General features: G+C 36.0%; 2 protein-coding genes and 1 non-coding gene across 3 annotated transcripts in view; 2 read left to right on the forward strand and 1 right to left on the reverse strand.

Moving 5' to 3' along the window:
• LOC144856340 (uncharacterized) overlaps nt 1-19,590 on the forward strand; it is a 46,517-nt gene extending 26,927 nt beyond the window's left edge. The window contains exon 14 of the mRNA XM_078714322.1: nt 19,537-19,590. Within this exon, the coding sequence (XP_078570448.1) occupies nt 19,537-19,546 (10 nt within the window). The 3' untranslated portion in view covers nt 19,547-19,590. The remainder of the gene's footprint in view (nt 1-19,536) is intronic.
• The window catches only part of LOC144856315 (ATP-binding cassette sub-family C member 9-like), a 259,349-nt gene that overhangs the window by 154,814 nt on the left and 83,511 nt on the right, over nt 1-21,024 (reverse strand). The window lies entirely within an intron of this gene.
• On the forward strand, nt 16,855-16,929 carry Trnat-agu (transfer RNA threonine (anticodon AGU)). The gene has a single exon. It is a non-coding gene; the product is annotated as a tRNA-Thr (tRNA).

Here is a 21,024-nt window from a genome sequence, read left to right on the forward strand (position 1 = left end):
ATTATTCAAAGTGCTGTTTTATTGGGGAGGCGTTTATTAAAATAAATGTCAAATGCTTGGTAAATTGTAGATAACAGTGGGATGAATTCTACTACAAATAGTATAATTGTGTTATTATAAATATAATACAATATTGTGTGTATTATAAATGTGGATGGGCGTTTATTAGTTTGGGGGGTGGGGGGGATTACTATTCAAAGTGATGTTTTATTGGAGAGGCGTTTATTCAAATAAATACCATCCTAATATTAAATTAATACATTATTAAATTTAAACATCTTTTGAAACTAACTTCCACGACAGAGTAGGCCGTTTCGGCCCAAGAAAGAAGTCATTTTAGACGGCTTGCAACATCGGCAGACATCCCGGGACACAGATAACCTACAGTTATTCCTGCCAGCTTACTCAATAAAACCTCGGGATTTCACTCGATTTTAAACAAAATGTCTTATCATCAAATCGCCCTATATTGTAATTTTATAATACTATTCCCCACAATATATTCTGATGCTTTATGGCGTATATTTAATTTGATCTTTATTAATTTGCAGTATAATTTTTATTTTTTAACTACTGTACCTTCACACGCGCAGTCCGTTTCTAAAATAAACAAAAAACTAAAATGGCTATATATAACCACTATGAAACGGCCAACATAGTTGAAACCAGGTTGTTGCAAGGTGAACTCATCGTGAACCCGGAAATTACTTTGACCGCATAGAATTGATTTTAAGTTGAAAATCTGACGTTGAAATTATACATTTTGTTAAAAAACTCTTTATAACAATAATGATTGTAAATTGCTTCAAAAGGATTTAGATTTAATTGCTAAATGGACAAATGTAAACAAACTTCCCTTAAATTTAAATCCTGTCAAATGCGCCGTAATGCATGTTACAAGATGTAAAGAGATACTGGGATTATACCATAGAATCAGACAATATTCCTAAAGTTACAGAATTCAAATTTCTAGGTGTGTATGTAAATAGTTTGTGGTCGTGTCTGTTATGTTTTGATGGGTTCGGTGGGTGAATGATTACAATAATAACAGACGATTACAACTTCATATATAGTCTCAGGATCCATTTATTCAGACGCCATATTGTACACTGTTTGTTGTGCACCTCACCAGAGGAGGACTCACATTATACAAAGGGCTCACTTCTTAAACGATTAAAGATGATAAGTGATCTATCAATGAAATGTAGATATGAAACTAACATTTAAGTCCATCATTGACTTCTAAAACTAAATAAATTTTTAACAAACTTCAAATGGCTTTCTATAACTATTGTTTAATTAACGTTTTACATAATCCTTTAAATAGGATGGTTCTCTTCTATTTCTCTTCGGTCTTTCAACTCCCTTATTAACATTACTGTTTTGAACATGTTTATTGTTTGGCTCAAGCTCATCGTCACTTTCTGTATCACTTGCATTATCTAAAACCTTATGCAGATGGTGTCATGATAATATACATATTACCGATACACCGCCCTCTATGTATAATAATGATACACAAATAAAAGTATATGGATGTAACATGGCCGACTAGAAACGAACCATGTTGCTTATCGTAAATTGCCTTCTACCGTTCCACTCATATGACATTGTGACAGTGACGGGATTATTTTTTTGATCATCGACACATATAGAAAGATGTCGAGTATACAGAAAACGAGGCATGGCGAAATTCGCAGCGCCAGCCAATTTTAACTTTTCCCAACCGGCGGCATTGCCCGAGTGGCGCCTCCGCTTTAAACGATATCGAATGGCTACAAAGCTACACAAGGAAGACGGCGATATACAAGTTAGTACCTTAATATATGCGATGGGGATGGAGGCTGAAACCATCCTCAAATCTTTTACCTTCACCGAAGATGAGGACAAACAAAATTACATTAAAGTAAGAGATAAATTTAACGAACATTTTATCCCCAAAATAAACGTGATTCACGAACGGGCAAAATTCTTCCAACGACAGCAACACGAGGGAGAAACCGTCGAGGAGTACGTGCGTGAACTATATGATATGGCTGAAAAATGTGATTTTCAAAGCCCAGCGGTCAAAAGCGAAAACATCAGGGATAGAATTGTCGTTGGTCTAAAAGACAAAAAGGTTTCAAAGGAACTTCAACTCATGACAAAGCTTACACTTGAGGGCGCTATACAATTAGCAAGAAATGCTGAACTTGTTGATAAACAAATGGCAAACCAACTGGATTTTAGTTCATCCAGCAAAGTCGAAGCAGCTATTGCAAGCGTAGGACGTGGTAGACAAACCAGCAGATACGGACCTAGGGTAAGCGAACCTAGAATAAGTAATGACAACAAAAACTATAAATATAACCGTACTGGTGGAAGAAACACCCAACAATGTGGCCGGTGCGGATATGTACATCAAAGTACAGCCTGTCCAGCAAAAAGTGCAGAATGCCGTCGTTGCAACAAAAAGGGACACTTTGCAAAATGTTGCCACACAAAGGAGTGGGGGAACTATCATTGACAATGAACCAGTTGAGGAGGAGGAGGAGGAGGAGTACTTGTTAGATACTGTCACATGTAATGATAAAGATGAGGAGCCTTGGCTAGTAAATTTGAAAGTTGGAAACACTACGATCAAATTCAAAATTGATTCAGGAGCTGATGCTACAATAATATCCGAACATGCATATAATCAGCTAAAGCCAAAACCGAAGTTAACTCCAACACACATTATTCTCAAGAGCCTAACAACAAAATTAGTGTCACTAGGCAAGTTTACAGTCAAAACAATGTATAACAATGAAAGTTACACATTTGATATTCATGTGACTAGAGGAACTATGAGTAATCTATTGAGTCGCTACACGTCTGATGGGGCTTATTACCGCTAACATACAGGAGATCAATAGTACCACTATTGGACTGTGGAAAACTGAACCGGTAAAAATTCATCTAAAAGAAGGAGCTATCCCGTACCACATTAACGCACCGCGGAGAGTACCATTACCTCTACTGCCTAAGGTGGAAAAAGAGTTACAGAAAATGGAAGAAGCCGGTGTGATTGAAAAGGTTACTGAGCCTACAGAATGGTGTGCTCCGATGGCGGTAACTCTAAAAAAGTCTGGGGATGCTCGTCTATGCGTTGATTTATGCCAACTGAACAAATCCGTCCAAAGAGAGAGATACATTCTTCCAACGATAGATGATATAACACACAAGTTGGCTGGCGCCACAGTCTTCTCAGCGTTAGATGCAACTAGTGGCTATTATCAGGTTCCGTTATGCTAACGACGACTAATCATGAGGCTAATGAGATACAACCCCAAAGCAAAACATGTACCTGGGAAGGATATGGTTATTGCAGACACGTTGTCCAGAAGCCCTATAAACACAAATGAATCAAACACAGAGCAAGCTGTAGCACTCTATTTAGAGTCAATAACAAACACCTGGTCAGTCTCTCCATCAAGACTTAAGCGGATATTAAGGAAGCAACTAACCGTGAATGCCAAACGCTCATGAAAGTCATATTGGAAGGATGGCCAAAGCATTTCAGCGACACTCCTGATAGCATAAAACCATTGTATAGTTTAGGAAGTCACTTCTCTACTGATGATGGAATTATAACCTTTGATGATAAGATATACATCCCCACTGTTTATGAGAAGGGAAATCTTACAGAGAATTCATGACGGACACCAAGGTGTTACAAAATGTAGAGAGCGGGCAAAATCATGTGTTTGGTGGAAGGACAACAACAAGCAAGGACATAGCTAACTTTGTTGAAAAATGTAGTCACTGTCAACTCTACAAGAGAACACAGAAGAAAGAGCCATTAATAACAACCGACCCTGGCAACGAATAGCTACCGACCTATGTGAGTTTCAAAACAACCACTACCTTATAATATCCGATTACTTTTCAAGATATATTGAAATCACAAACCTTAAAAAAGACACAACAAGCATGAGAGTAGTAGAAGCGATTAAACCTGTTTGTGCTAGATGGGGAATCCCTGAAACGGTCATCTCCGACAATGGACCCCAGTTCACTTCACGTCAATTTAAACTATTTGCAGAAGAATTTGGGTTTCACCACGTAACAACCAGCCCACACTTCGCACAAGCAAATGGTACAGCAGAGCGTGCAGTCCAAACAGCGAAAACTATGCTAAGACAAACAGACCCAACGTTGGCACTTATGATATATCGATCAACGCCCATTGAAGCAACAGGCTATAGCCCTGCACAATTGATAATGGGACGCCAACCAAAGACGACGCTACCTATACGTGTAAAGAAGCTTCAACCAGAATGGCCTAGCATAAACAAAATAAAGGAAAAAGATAGAGAAACAAAGAAACGTTACGAGCACTTTTGCAACAAACGATACGGTGCCAAATCACTACCAGAATTGAAACCGGGTGACGTTGTACGTGTTAAGACATGCCACGATAAAATTTGGTCGAGTCCAGTAAATGTTGTAAGTGAAACAGATCAGCCAAGATCCTACATTGTCCAGACCTCAAGCAGACAACTAAGGAGCAATCGTCAAAACTTACAGCAAAACACAGGTCACACTGATAGCCACCTAGAACAATATCAAAACCGTATTCCAGAAACCAACAACAATACTTCAACCGACGTAGCATCACCACAACCAAACCAGAGCTACACAACTCGCGCTGGACGACGAGTGAAGTCAGTCAACAAACTTGACTTGTGAACTTTTACACACAAAATATGTTGTGCAACGTTGTGCACCTTCATCGTTTAAGATGGAACTTGTTATTTTGAACTTTCGGACATTGTTATTATTTTTTGTTAATGTTTCTGTGGCTCATGATTAATGACAATGCTATCGTTTCGATACATAAGACCAACAATACAGTATCAATACTTTATGCATTTATTACTAATTAGCATAATAATATAGCACAACCACTGACTTAATAATGTTTAATGATTTACACTATAATTAATAATATTCTGTTCTTTGAACTCAAAGTAAGGAAGATGTCATGATAATATATATTACCGATACACCGCCCTCTATGTCTAATAATGATACACAAATAAAAGTACACGGATGTAACAGGGCCGACTAGAAATGAACCACGTTGTTGTGTTTGCTTATCGTAAGTTGCCTCCTACCCTTCCACTCATATGACAGATGGCGTCTGTTTCTTCTAATGACATCGCCATTTTCAGTTTTAATCTCATAAGAACGATTTTCTAAGGATTTTAAAACATATCCACTTTTATCCCATAATGGTTTATCAAATTTAGTCATGTTTTGTATCATAACCTTGTCTCCTTCCTTTAACGGTTTAAGAGACTTTGCACACTTATTATAGTTTTTCCTTAGAGGCTTTAACATCTGGAACTTGCGGTCTTAACATGTTACTCTTAAGTGGCAGATTAGACCTTATACGACGATTAAAAAGTAATTCGGCAGGTGAAAACCCATGCTCTAATGGAGTACTTCGGTATATCTGTAGTGCCTCGTACAGGTCTTCTTTGCTGTCAGCTGTTTTTAGGATCAATGTCTTTGTAAGCTTTACTGCATTCTCTGCCTGACCATTTGACTGCAGAAAGTGAGGACTGGAGGTTTTGTGTTTAAAATCCCAGTTTACAGCAAAATTACCAAACTCACTACTTGCAAATTGTGGTCCATTGTCACTGAACACTTCCATTGGTGTACCATGTCTAGCAAACATTTCTTTCATAGTTTTTATTACAGTTGATGTTGTCGTAGTACCAAGGGAGCTAACTTCAACATGTTAGCTGTGAATAGGTCAGCACCAATTTTTTGCCACTCTCAGGTTGCTGGTATTTTATGATAGGCTCTTTTTGCTGCTTTGGCTTAAATTTGCTACATGTTTTACATCGCTGAACCATATCTTCTATTTGTTTATTTATTCCACACCAAAACATTGAGTCTCTGGCTCGTCTTTTACATTTTTCAATTCCCTGATGACCTTTGGGGAGTTGTTTCAGCATATGTTCCTGTAGACTGCTAGGAACTATGACTTTGTTGTTTTTATATACAATTCCATTGACTACCGATAATTTGTCTCGATGAGTCCAATATTCACGTACAGAGACATGTACAGTAATTCTTTTCTCCGGCCATCCTTTTTCTATGGTTTCTTTAAGCTGAAGCAACGTGTTGTCTTTAGCAGTTTCATACTTTAACTTGTCCATCATTGCAGTTGTGAGTGGTGCAGTTTTTTGTACCATACTTAAGTAGGCTTCTACATCATCATCTAACTGCTGATCAGTATCTTTCTGATTGGTTGCGTCTACTGCTCTTGACAATGTGTCTGCTGTTAATAATTGTTTTCCAGGTGTGTATCATCAGGCATCCTTCAGTCAAGATTGACTATGGAGACGACATTGGAGAGAATTTCATCCGTTTTCCAGTGAGTCTGTGTGAGTTCCAGTGGCTGATCTAGATTTTCTTTTCAGATACCTTTCTTCATTTTCCATACGATATCTTTCTTCACTGTGTACAAGTCCTGCCTTAATACAATCTTTCCATGATTTTCGGTCATCAGCCTTTTTTTCCCAAGTGTTAACATTGATGTCCATTGCCTTCAAGTCTCTTTTACATGCATCTTTGAAACGCAAAAGTGGACGTCCTTTGGATCTTTTACAATTCGCTAGCTCACCGTACAACATAACCTTGGAGTTCTTGTATCGTCCATTCTTCTGACATGACCAAGCCATCGTAGTCTTCGCTGTCGAATTAATGTAAATATCGAAGGAATGTCACATCTATCAAGGATACTGTTGTTTGTTACCCTGTCCTGCCATCTGATATTTAAGATAGTCCGGAGACAGCGGAGGTGAAAGACATTTAGTTTCTTTTCTTGTCTAGCATAGGTTGTCCATGATTCAGCTCCATACAAGAGGACGCTAATGACACATGCCATATACACTTTTATCTTCACAGCCACTCTAATATTTTTGTTTTCCCAAACACGTGCAGACAACTGACTGAGAGTACTAGAAGCTCTTCTGATTCGAATGTTTAGTTCACAATCAAGAGAGTTGTTATAAGTTATAACTGAACCAAGATATGAAAATTTACTAACATTTTCAAGTAGAAGATCTACAATGCAATAAAACTCCTTCCATAAGATTAGGTTCAAAAGCTCTTTGGAGGACGACTGCAAAGTAAATCCCAAAAAGAAGAGGGGCAAGAACATCTCCTTGTTTTGTCCCACTCTCGACATCAAATGAGTCAGACACTGCTCCATTGTACTTGACAGTAGCTTGCATTCCTTGATGGAAGGATCGGATAATATTTAATAGAGTAGGTGGACATCCAATTTTCCTTAGGATTTCAAATAGACAGTCTCTATTAATAAGGTCAAAAGCCTTAGTGAGATCGATAAATGCCAGGTAGAGTTGCTGTTTTTGCTCAACACATTTTTCCTGCAGCTGTCTAATAGAGAATATCATATCAATGGTAGATCTTCCAGAGCGAAAACCACACTGAGAGTCTAGATATACCCTTTCCGCTAAAGGCAGCAGACGTTGTAGAACTACTTTTCCAAATACTTTTCCACAGATATTAAGCAGAGAAATGCCGCGATAATTATCACAGCAACCACGATCACCTTTATTCTTGTACAGAGTGACAATGGATGCATTCTTGAAATCCTGTGGAACTTTACCAAGAGACCAACAGAGACTAATAAGCTCATGCAGATGATGTATTAGAGTCAGGCCACCTGCTTTAACAATTTCAGTTGGTATACCATCATCACCAGGAGCCTTGCCTGAAGACAGTTGCTTTACTGCTGATCGTACTTCATCCATAGTTGGGTAGGCATCAAGTTCCAACATAGTTGGTAAATTTTGAACATTTTTTAGTTCCTCCTGGGATACAGGCATTTTAGTTTGGTAAACTTCTGAGTAATGTTCTACCCATCGGTCCATCTGTTTCTTCTGATCGATTATCACATTACCATTTCGGTCTTTAATTTGTGCTGTTTTCTTTTGCACTGGCCCAATGGCTTTTCGGATTCCTTCATACATTCCCTTGAAGTGCCCTGTATCAGCATCTTGTTGTATCTGAGCACTAAGTTCCTCCCAGTACTCGTTAGTGCACTGGCGCACAACTCGTTCTCAATGACGGCAGTAACTTTTCAGACTTTTCTTCAAACCAGTCTTGGTTGTTTTTTATTTTCTTACCAAACACTTCTATAGCAGAGTTATAAATTGCAGTTTTCATTTTCCCCCAGTATTCTTCAATATTTTTGCACTCATCTTGCATAGCAAGATTTTTTGCTAATTGATGTTCAAACTTGTTTCCTTGACATTGATCTTCCGAAGAGGGTGATGTTTGGTTTTTGGTCTTTGCTTTTGCACAATTTTTAGTCGACTGCAGACCAGAGAGTGGTCTGTTTCGCAAACTGCACTATGAAACGTATGAGTATTTTGAACATCATTTAAGGAAGAACGGCGTGTGATTATTAAGTCGAGCTGATGCCAGTGTTTAGACCTAGGATGTCTCCATGAAACTTTGTGAGATGTCTTTGATTTGAAAAAGTGTGTGTGTATGATACCGTAATATCATACTTATGTAAGCGTATGCGCATTCGTTGTAATCTTAAAGGACCGTCAGCAAGAGGCTTCTTGAATATTGCCAAGGGCTTGTGATCAGTTTCTACCTCCACTGTCTGTCCGTAGATAAATTGGTGAAAACGCTCGCAAGCAAAGGTAAGCGCTAAGCATTCCTTCTCTATCTGTGCATAGTTTGTCTCAGTAGGTTTCATAGCGCGAGAAGCGTATGCCACTGGTTTCCATTCTTCCGTTTCTTTCTGCAACAGGACTGCACCTAGTCCATCTTTTGAAGCATCGGCTGATACTTTACACTTGAGCTTAGGATCATAAAAATTTAATACAGGAGCGTTTGTAAGTAATTTCTTGACTTTAATCAACACTTCCTCCTGAGCAGTTTTCCATACATACTCATTTTTCTCAGATAACAACTGTCGTAATGGTACAGTAAGACTTGACAAATCTGGTACAAATTTCGCAAGGTACGTTGCCATACCTAGAAATCGCTGTAGTTCAGACTTTGTTTTTGGAGTTGGCATGTTATTTATAGCTCTCACTTTAGACGGATCAGGTTTTATTCCTTCATTAGTTATCAGATCCCCCAAGAACACTAACTTGTCCATACCAAACTCACATTTATGTTTGTTTAACTTAAGTTTATTGGATTCTACTATGTGTAACACTTTATTGAGTCTATTATCGTGTTGTTTTTTTGTCTTTCCCCCAGACAATTATGTCATCCAGCATTGTATTGACACCTTCCATTGATTCGAATAACTCATATATCTTCTGATGATATGCTTCAGGAGCCCTATTGACCCCAAAAGGTAATCTCTTATAGACATATCTCCCAAAAGGCGTTATAAAACAAGTTAAGTTGCAGCTGTTTTCTTCCAGCGGTATTTGCCAGAATCCAGCTGCCGCGTCCAATTTACTAAACACTTTAGCATTAGTAAATTCTGCCATAATCTCTTCTATTCTTGGTAACTACTACCATGCTATTAACTCAATTTGTAGGCTGTTTAATTTTCTCAATTACTCCTAACCTTTTCATACGGTCTAATTCATCTTTTACTTTGTTTCTTAGCTTAAAAGGCACTTTGCGACAGGCATTCTGTACTGGTTTGATGAATTCATCAACAAATATCTTATGCTTTGAAGGAAGACACCCTAAACCTTTGAAAACTTCAGGAAATTTGCCTATTATTTCTTGTGTTGTGTGAACTTCATTGCTATCAATGTTAGATGCCATGTTAAGCAATTTTATTTTTAGCTCCTTACAAGCTGCCAGACCTAACACTGGTTTGTGTGTTACACTATCTAGTGGCTTGGTTATTACAAAAGGTAGTTTATGAATACATCCATTATGTTTGATGTCCAGGACACAAGTTCCTTTTATAGGAATGGCAGTGCCTGTATAACCTTTCAATCTCACCCCTGTATCAGTGATGGACGGCTTATCTTTCAATTTTGTATAATATTCCCATGGTAATACGTTTACCTGGGACCCAGTGTCTACCTTTAGTTTAATTTCTAAACCATTTACTTCAACTGATATGGTCCAATCACTATTAGATCCGATATTCAACACGTCTACATCAACTATAAACTCATCCTCCTCAGAAGACTCTACTACTAGTTCAATTGTTTTATCTTTTTGTTTTTTAGACTTTGATTTGCAGAAATTTGACCAATGGTTTTTTCCCTTACATTTATGACAGATTGATCCCCATGCAGGGCATGCTCTAGGTCCATGTGTTCTTCCACACCCCAAACAACTTTGTTGGCGACCCCTTTGAAACTTATCTTTACTTCTTTGGGCCTTTCTTTTTTCGACCCCATCAACTGTCTTACCATTCATTGCCACTAAACTCTCCTGTGATGACTCATAGTTTAATGCAATATTGATTGCTTTATCTAGTGTCAACTCATCACCTACTTCTAGGCATTTCTCTCTGACTTTTGTGTCTGCAGCTTTTAACACTACCGCATCACGCAACATTCTTTGTTCATCTGTATATTCACATCGTTTAATAAGAACTCTTAAGTCTGATGATGATGATGAATGATTCATTTTCCATTTGGAATCGTTTATTAAATTCTACTGTAGCCCTTATGACATTTTTTTTTGGTGCTACATATTCTTCAAATTTCTTAAACTTCTTAAACACTCTAATGTGGCATTTTCAGCTGCCACTGCGGGATTATCTCCTGCAGCTTCTACAGCCGGAAGCCAGGTAAACATAGAGTAAACTTCTCTACCCCTATTACCCATGTACGTCATGAGATAACTTACTTTCTGTAACTCCGTCTTGTCTGATAACGGACCATTAAAAGTAAAATAACAATGGGTTTTAAATCTATTTAATTCTTTGACAAGATTAGGACTGTTCCAGTCCATGCTAGGCTTTCTGTCTGCCATGATGAATGTAGTGTATGTAATTGACTTTTTAAACGTAACTCAACCGTGAATGTACAACAAAATCCTGTAGGCCTATGTTTTTCAGTGCAAAGATACTAAACACACTCCCGTCTGAGGCAGGGCTAACCGTTCACCACACAAATAATGTATAGCTACTTTACCTTCAGAAATCGAAAGCTTATAGTACCAACTACACCAAAATATATTACCAAACATATAGACCACACACTTCTGACATCATGTTATGTTTTGATGGGTTTGGTGGGTGAATGATTACAATAATAACAGACGATTACAACTTCATATATAGTCTCAGGATCCATTTATTCAGACGCCATATTGTACACTGTTTGTTGTGCACCTCACCAGAGGAGGTATATTCAGAGTGTCATTTCGACGATCGAGCATTCTCTACTTCTACGGAGCGCCATTTATGCCTTTATTTACTTCCGAAATAGAATAGTACTACAGTAACTGCTCCAGTGGACCAAATTTAGCACCGGTGGAGCCCAGTGATATAAAATAGAAATAAGTCACTAATTTTAAACTCTTTTTGTATGTTAATACACTGTGCTCAAGTGGACCCAATTTGGCGCCAGTGGAGCCCAGTGATATAAAATAGAAATAATTCACTAATTTTAAAATCTTTTCGTATGTTAATACACTGTGCTCAAGTGGACCCAATTTGGATCCAGGGGAGCACAGTGATATAAAATAGAAAAAAGTCACTGAATTTTAGTATCTTTTCGTATGTTAATACACTGTGCTAATTTAGAGCCAGTGGAGCACAGTGATATAAAATAGAATAAGTCACTGAATTTTAATATCTTTTCGTATGTTAGTACACTGTGCTCAAGTGGACCCAGTTTGGAGCCAGGGGAGCACAGTGATATAAAATAGAAAAAAGTCACTAAATTATAATATCTTTTCGTATGTTAATACACTGTGCTCAAGTGGACCCAATTTGGCACCAATTGGAGCACAGGGAAATAGTCACATACAATAACATCGAGAAAAACTACTTCTGGAATTTAAAAATGTTTCAAACTTGGTATATATGTTCAATATCGGTTACTCCATCCGTAAACCAAAAGAAAAATTAGTTTCAAGCCACATCAGTGATTTTAATAACTTGCGTTCGCTTATTATGAAAAAACATACAATTCCGACACATATTATGTTAAACTCTAATATTGATTTTAACAAAAGAAAACGGTTAGGAATTCGATTTTTTCCCTGTAAATTTAGCAACTTTAATTAAGAATATACCAAGAAATATATATTGAAATCCAGGAGTATTTTTTTTTTACAAAAGAAATGTTCGTATGTTAATACACTGTGCTCCAGTGGCTCCAATTTGGCGCCAGTGGAGCACAGGGAAATAGTCACATACAAAAACTTATAGAAAAAATATTTATCAAATTCAAAAATATTTCAAACTTGGTATATAAGTTCAATATCGGTTACTCCATCCGTAATGCAAAAGAAAAATTAGTTTCAAGCCACATCAGTGATTTTAATAACTTGTGTTTGTCTAAGATAAATACTTATGAAAGAACATACAATTCCAACACATTTTTTTTTTAAACATTAGCGATTAAAAAAAAGACATATGTTAAATATATGAATTATGTAGTAACATATTGAACGTGTAGTAACTGTTTGGGTATGTTGCTTCGTTAATACCACAATAATAAAACTATACACAAAGATGTGCTATAACTATTACTTTAATAATAACTCAAGTCAAACGAACAATATGGCAGTCTACGCACGTTGTCTCTCTCTTCCTCCAACTACATACGTCATACGTATGGGCGGCCTTAAGGGCCTCACACCTCCCCTTAGATCCAAAGTGCTTATGGCCATTTTGGATCTTCAATCAATCTTGCAGGGGCCTTAATATAATGGTGCTGCGCATATACCTATGCCTTTCGGGCGGGTCCACTGGTACAAAGCCAATGGATTGCGGCGTACGTTTACGTATAAAGCGTCGGTTTCTAACTAACACCCTCTCCCCAATGTTTTGATGAAGTATCTCCTGTTTGGTTTTATATCAATTATTGTTCCGTAAATGTTAAACAGTTTATCTAAATGATTATATACTGCAACATGGTTATGAAGCTTTGGTGTGAAGATCAAAGTATTGTTTCTCTTTCACCTTCCCCTTTTCCAAGATGATTTGGGCTTCCTTAATATCTTTCTGGAAGTCGGCATTAAAGGCGCGATGGTGCGTTGGTAGTGTACCCTGAATAGGTCGTCCAAATAACTTTATAGCAGGAGATAATCCATCTTTCCTACATGGAATATTTCTGTAGTGCAAGAGCGCTTTTGCTAACTGCTAACTTTGTTTGGTAATGTATGATTTGAAGATGATGAGTGGATAAGCTTTTTCATGGATTTAACTGTAGCTTCAGCTTTCCCATTAGATTGTTGGTGATATGGTGAACTGCCAGTTATTAGCGAACTGTTTAAAACCATTGAAGGTGAATTGTGGTCCTCCGTCGCACCAAAATCAACCACGATCAGATAATTTCTACCATTCACAAAGGCAAAATCTCTGTTTCTCTAATGGAATTTGGTGATATCCTTTCAGCACATCGATTACTGTAAAGAACTGAGAGCATCTGATGCAGCAATATCTGCTACAGCTTCCTGTGGAGTAGTATGAGGATAATACTCGCGTTTTACACTTTTATTTAGTTGAGATAAGTCAACACACATTCTGATTTTTTCAGTGTCCTTTTTTGGTGCAATGACAATTGGAGCACACCAATTGGAATGTTCAGTAGTCTTGACAATGATGCCTTGGCTTTCAAGCGTTTCAAGCTCTGCTTTCAGCTTATCATTGTAGGCATACGGTATCTTTCGTAGGGTGCTAACACAAAATTGTTAGCATCATCTGCTATCTTGACTGTGAATTTTTCACCAGGCATCGAGCGAATTATACCATCAAACACTTCTGGAAATTCTTTGGACAAGTTAGTCAGATTGAAACGTGGCGCAGCAATCAGACTAATGTAAGTAACTGATGCAACGTTTGCGTGACACAGTGGCTCAGGGTAAGCTGGTGAGAGAAATCCCAACTGCTTTGATGCATCCCATGATAAAATAATGTCATCGATGTCATCAGAAAAATAAATTGTAACACTCACGCAACGTTCGTCGGTTGAAACGATTAGTGGTAATTTTCCTGCAATCTGGATTCTGCTACCTTCGACAGTTTCAGGTCGTATTTCGCAAGGGATGAGATTCTCTACATGGTCATTAATTTGTTCGAGCAGTGATGTAGGAGCGAGACAAATATCTGAACCGGAATCAGGAAGAGCAAGAGTGTCTACGGATCGTACTGACTGCACGTATTGATCCGTATCACTCCATTTTGGGGCTTAGAGCGGCATACGGTTGAAAAATGTCCGCGTTTCCTACACGTATTACACATAGCATCTGCAGCAGGGCAGTGCTGCCTTCCACGTTGGTGGACCTTGCCACAGTAGTTACATTTATCATTATTACAAGATGGTTGTTGCTTACTCTGCTGCTTGATAATATGCTGCTTTTCTGGTTTTTTACTGTGATGTTTTCTCATATTATTGGACTGTCTTACAGCCGCAGTAGTGCTTGTCTGGTCTAGGCTTAGCTGTTGAGGATTTATTTCATCCCTTTGTCGTTTAGCGGCCTCTAACGCACATACCGTTGATATGGTTTTGGTCAAATCCAATTTGTCAATCACTAAGAGTTTTTAAGGGCCTCACAGTAACCTATTGAACATATACTACCAAATTTCAAATGTGTAGGACAATTATTTTATGACGATCAAAATTAAAAGTTTAAAAAATGTCTTGGAATTCTATGTTCTATCATAAATATACATTTTAAACAAACGAAAATTACTAAAATCACTGATATGGCTTGAAACTATTTTTTCTTTTGCTTTACGGATAGAGTAACCGATATTGAACATATATACCAAGTTGTAATATTTTTGAAATCCAGAAGTATTTTTTCTCGATGTTTTTGTATGTGATTATTTCCCTGTGCTCCCATTGGTGCCAAATTGGAGCAACTGGAGCACAGTGTATTAACATACGAACATTTCTTTTGTAAAAAAAAAAATACACCTCGAATTCAATTATATTTCTTTGTATATTTTTAATTTTAGTTGCTCAATATACAGGGCAAAAATCGAATTCCTAACCGTTTTTTTTTTGTAAAAATCATTATTAGAGTTTAACATAGGCCTATGTGTCGGAATTGTATGTTTTTTCATAAGTATTAACTTAAGCAAACGGAAGTTATTAAAATCACTGATGTGGCTTGAAACTATTTTTTCTTTTGGTTTACGGATGGAGTATCGGATATTGAACATAATCATACCAAGTTTGAAATATTTTTAAATTCACAAAGTATTTTTTCTCGATGTTTTTGTATGTGACTATTTCCCTGTGCTCCAATTGGTGCCAAATTGGGTCCACTTGAGCACAGTGTATTAACATACGAAAAGATATTATAATTAATTGACTTTTTTCTATTTTATATCACTGTGCTTATGGCGCAAGCGCCAAATTGGGTCCACGTAAGCAGAGTGTATTAAATACGAAATGATATTAAAATTCATTGACTTTTTTCCATTTTATACAACTGTGCTCCACTGGCGCCAAATTAGGTCTACTTGAGCACAGTGTATTAACATACGAAAATATATTAAAATTAGTGACTTATTTTATATCACTGTGCTCCACTGGCTCTAAATTAGCACAGTGTATTAACATACGAAAAGATTAAATTTCAGTGACTTTTTTCTATTTTATATCACTGTGCTCCACTGGCTCCAAATTGAGTCCACTTAAGCACAGTGTATTAACATACGAAAGATATTAAAATTAGTGACTTATTTCTATTTTATATCACTAATAATGCTCCACCGGTGCTAAATTTGGTCCACTGGAGCAGTTACCGTAGTACTATTTCTAATTCGGAAGTAAATAAAGGCATAAATGGCGCTCCGTAGAAGTAGAGAATGCTCGATCGTCGAAATGACGCTCTGAATATACCTCACCAGAGGAGGGCTCACATTATACAGAGGGTTCACTTCTTAAATGATTAAAGATGATAAGTGATCTATCAACCTTTACTTATCGTTCATCTAAAAGCTGGAATGAACTTCCAAATGAATTAAAAATTAACTTTAAAGATTTTTCAATAACTTCATTCCAAAATACAATTAGTACTCAACATTTTTAACTGAATTTTTTGTTTTCTAAAATTGATTGTTATTTTTAATGTATATTTCAATTACTCTTTGTCTTTATTTTATTATGTTTGTTATATTTTCAATTACTGTACCACTTTGGAAATCAGTGCACTAGTACTGAAAGTGCTTGCAGAATAAAGAAAGAATAAATAAATAAATAAATAAATCACAGTGTCATACACAAGTTAATTATGTATGTTGTAAAGCAAGCAGATTGCTTGGTTTCATTTCGAAATGTAGTAAAAATATGTCCTGGTTAGCTATGTTGAACTTATACAAAGCTCTATTACTTCCAGCGGTTACCTACTGTTGTTCAATGTGGGCACCATTTGAGAAATCGCATATCAATAGAATAGAAAGTATACAAAGGAAAGCAACAAGGATAATAATGTTTAGAAAGGAAGGTTCCTGGGACACATCTTATTTTCATAGGTTGAAAGTGCTTGAATTATTATCTATTGATGACTTGTTTAAATTATTGTAATTGTAGTTTTTGCGTCAGGGAGTTGAGTAATTAGATGTTTTTGCCCTACTCTGACGTAAAAACTACAATTACAATCCTGTTGGTGCAGTACCCGCTGCTTACTTGGGCTCGAATCTAGCCACTAGCCATCAGCGCAAGCTCGGTGGTCTAGAGGTATGAACGCCAGGCTAGTGATCTGGAGGTCGTGGGTTCGAGTCCCACCCGAGAACTACTTGCGAATTTTTTCGCAAGTATTCTCAAATGTACTTAGTATAAAGTACAAATTACGTCAGAGTAGGGCAAAAACATCTAATTGTTTAAATTACATAGACTTTCATTAGGATTTAAGGTGTTGAAAGGTTACTGTCCCCATTCTTTCAATGAGTATATTAAAACTAGTGAAAGATGTCCGGGTAGGCTTTTACGTTGGAATTCGAAAGGCAATACTTTTCATAATTTTGTATTTGTTTCCTTTCCTAGACTATGGGAGCAAATACTAAATGACATAAAAGATTCACAAACGATTTCAATATTTAAGGCTGCTCTAACAAAACACTATATTTCATGTTATGTATAGTTTATTTGTATTTTTCTTGTATATGGTTTTATCTTAACTGTTTGTATTGTATGGAGTGAGTGCAGAATCTGTTTGGGCTTTAGCCTATTCTCATTCCTGGTTATTGTTACATTGATGACCGAATAAATATTATTATTATTAAATGTATATAATATTTTATTCTATTATCAGGTATTGTGGGTATAACTTTTAGATGTTAAAGAAATTTGTTGTATCGGAAATTGTTTAAATAATATGTCATACTGAAATCCATGTCATACTCAAAAGTTCAGTTAATCCGCCTGAACTATAGTGGGTTTTATGCTTAACTGCCAATTGTAGGTAGCTTCTCCAATGGAATTGTCTTTTCACACTACAATCGCAAGACACACTGCAAAATAAATTATGAATATTTTCATTCATTTTCATTCTAAATGTTAGCTGACATCCCATCCCTAATTATGGTTGTATAGCCTGTGTCTTCTTGTATGTCAACCCCATGTATATGAAGTAGTAAGAGTAGGAATCATTCACATGTCTTGATATGTGTATATATTTGGGATAGATCCATTGATGTAGTCGGTTTTAATATACAGCTACACAGATTTGATAACTCATAAAATAATTCAGACGGTATAATCAACAAATACTTTACTGTAGTTATTTATTATCTGGATAGTACAGTAGAATACAAGTTAAAAATTAAAAAAATTAATTAATTAATATTTTTCAAGAATTATTTTATGATGATAATTCACAAATTTCACTAATTTCAAGTGAATTGCTTTCAAAATTTATCTCCGAGCTTCGTGTTTGGATGGAAAAAAAAAAGTGATAATATCGCAGCAAACACAGATAAAATTCTTTCTAGGAGGTTTTACATAGGCAATTTTTCATTGATTTAGTTAAGTTAGAAATTGTTGCTAATCTGAAACTCATATTTCAAATAGTCATAGACTGTTGATTCAGAAAGTACTTAAATCATTAGGGGAAACATACATTTTTTAAGGGACAATATTACTATGACATAGCCTACAATTAGCAAGAGTATGTATAGGTCTATGGTCTATGGTAACTTAGTCAAAGTTACATATTTTGATACTAGTCAGACGTGTCTTTATTTAAAACGGGGATAATACTAAACTAACTACTAAATTTTAATTTTATTATTATATAGGTAATGACACAATCAGCAATATGTGATAGTGGGTATAAAAGTCTAAACAAACACCTAGAAACAGCATAGAATTATCCAAATCAATATTATATATTACATCCCACTCTAATATTGCTTTTGATAGAAAACAACGTCTCACTAGCAGTCTCGCGGAGGTATATTCAGAGTGTCATTCTGACGATGGAGCATTCTCTATGGAGCGCCATTTATGCCTTTATTAACTTCCGAAATAGAAATGATATAAAATAGAAATAAGTCACTAATTTTAATATAATTTGTATGTTAATACACTGTGCTCAAGTGAACCCAATTTTGCACAAGGGGAGCACAGTGATATAAAATAGAATAAGTCACTAAATTTTAATATTTTTTCGTATGTTAATACACTGTGCTCAAGTGGACCAAATTTGGCGCCAGTGGAGCACAGTGATATAAAATAGAAATAAGTCACCTGCATTTTAATATCTTTTTGTATAATACAGTGTGCTCAAGTGGACACAATTTGGCACCAGTTGAGCAGAGCAAAATAGTCACATCCAAATACATAGAGAAAAAAAATACTTCTGAAATTTAAAAAAAATATTTCAAACTTGGTATATATGTTCAGTATCGATTAGTCTATCCGTAATGCAAAAAAAAAAATTAGTTTCAAGCCACATCAGCTGATTTTAATAACTTGCTTCTGTATAACTTAAATACTTATGAAAGAACATAGGCCTACAATTCTAACACATTTTTTAAAACTCTAATAATGATTTTGACAAAAACAAAACAAAACCGGTAGGAATACGATTTTTTCTGTAAATTGAGGACCATAAATTAAAAATATACTAAGAAATATAATATTGAATTCGAGAGCAGGGTATTTGAAAAGCGACGAGATAATCACTGGCCGAAAAAGGATGTCTACAGCATTCTGGGCAATACAGCTTGACTGTGGATCTCAAGAGACTGAATAGCCTATACATTTATACCCACATCCAATAAGTTGTTAAAATAAGGATAAGAAACTTGGGAGGAGTACAAAATGTTACAGAGAAATTCACAACTCATTTTTTAATTTAATATAAACTTTTATTTAATGTTTTAAATTTTTTTATTTGTAGTGGCCAATGAATAGAGATTTACCTTACTCTACTTCAGTTCAAGATAGAAATTCACCATTTGCTCAAAACATGGATCATTCTGGCATTACACAATCGGCCAGCTCTGAGTTACACCGATTTCCTGATGAACGAGTTTCTGAATTGCAACTGAACACGTTTGCCGGGAATATGGGCGCAGATTGGAAAAGCTTCATTAGGAGTCTTGGATTGAAAGAGAATGACATCTTTCATGCGAGTGGCAATGCTAACACACCAAGGGACCAGATATTTAGAAAAAATCATGAAAATTACAATGAAACTGTTCGTGTACTCGAACATTGACTTGATGTAGACACGAAACAGTGATGTGTTTTTTCTGTATTATTATGATGATCTCTTCGCAAATACTATTTTATATATTGCAACTTATGTGTAATAGTGACTGTTTTATGTGTTGTTTATATAGTCAAAGACGACAATGATTAACCTTGATATCAGATCTTTTTATTCATGGTATCATTACATGAGCTGTACATACATACATTATCTGCCATATTGCTCTGCCACTCCTAGAGCATACATGCATACTGTACATACACTACATACATGCATGATATTTTAAAAGGATCTAGGAAATAGTAGAAGCTAATTAAAGTGGTCAGGTCTGGAATTTTGATTTTTCACATCGAAATTATTATTATAATAATTTTTTTAATTGCTTGATACAGGTTACACAAGGAAATTTGGATTGCGCTAGCAGATTGCCTTGGGACATTACTTGTTCTTGTTTTACTTGGTAACATAGAATTAAGAATTGGTGATAGCCATTGATGCAACAGAGCGGGAGAGTGGTGAATGTCTCTTGGATTGGGCTACTTGGGCGAAGAGAATAATAACTACTGTGTTTAGAGTTTCTATTCGAAAGCTTTAAGCTACTTTAAACTTTAACTTAGTATTTACTTTACAAAGAGACTTATTGTTGTCTGAATATTGTAATGACATGCGCAGACTCACATCATTGTGTCTGTGCATGTTTACATCAAATTTGCCATTTTTTGTTTGGTTAACAAATAAAAGAGTTGAAATTTTGTAATTTTTTTTAATGATTTTTCTGAAAAACGGCCAAAATATGCAATTATTATTCAATAATTTTTCTATATATGATCATATATTGTGTTATCATCTTATAGTGCCATAGTAACCAGTTATGTCGACAATGAAATAGTGAACATTTTTGAAAAAATCTCTGTACTATAGTACAGGAATTTTTTTTCAAAAATTGACAAATTGAAAGGGTCGAAACGTAACAATTATTATGCAATAATATTTCTATATATGGTCATATTATTGTGTTATCATCATACATCTTATAGTGCCATAGTAACAATGAAAGTCAACATTTTTGAAAAAATCTCTGTACTATAGTACAGGAATTTTTTCAAAAATTGGAGGCAGGCTACTTGTACGCAGGCTAATTGGACGCAGGCTACTTGTACTTGGATGCAGGCT

This window comes from Antedon bifida, chromosome 11, assembly GCF_963402885.1.
Source record: "Antedon bifida chromosome 11, ecAntBifi1.1, whole genome shotgun sequence".
In the NCBI taxonomy this organism is placed as follows: Eukaryota; Metazoa; Echinodermata; class Crinoidea; order Comatulida; family Antedonidae; genus Antedon; species Antedon bifida.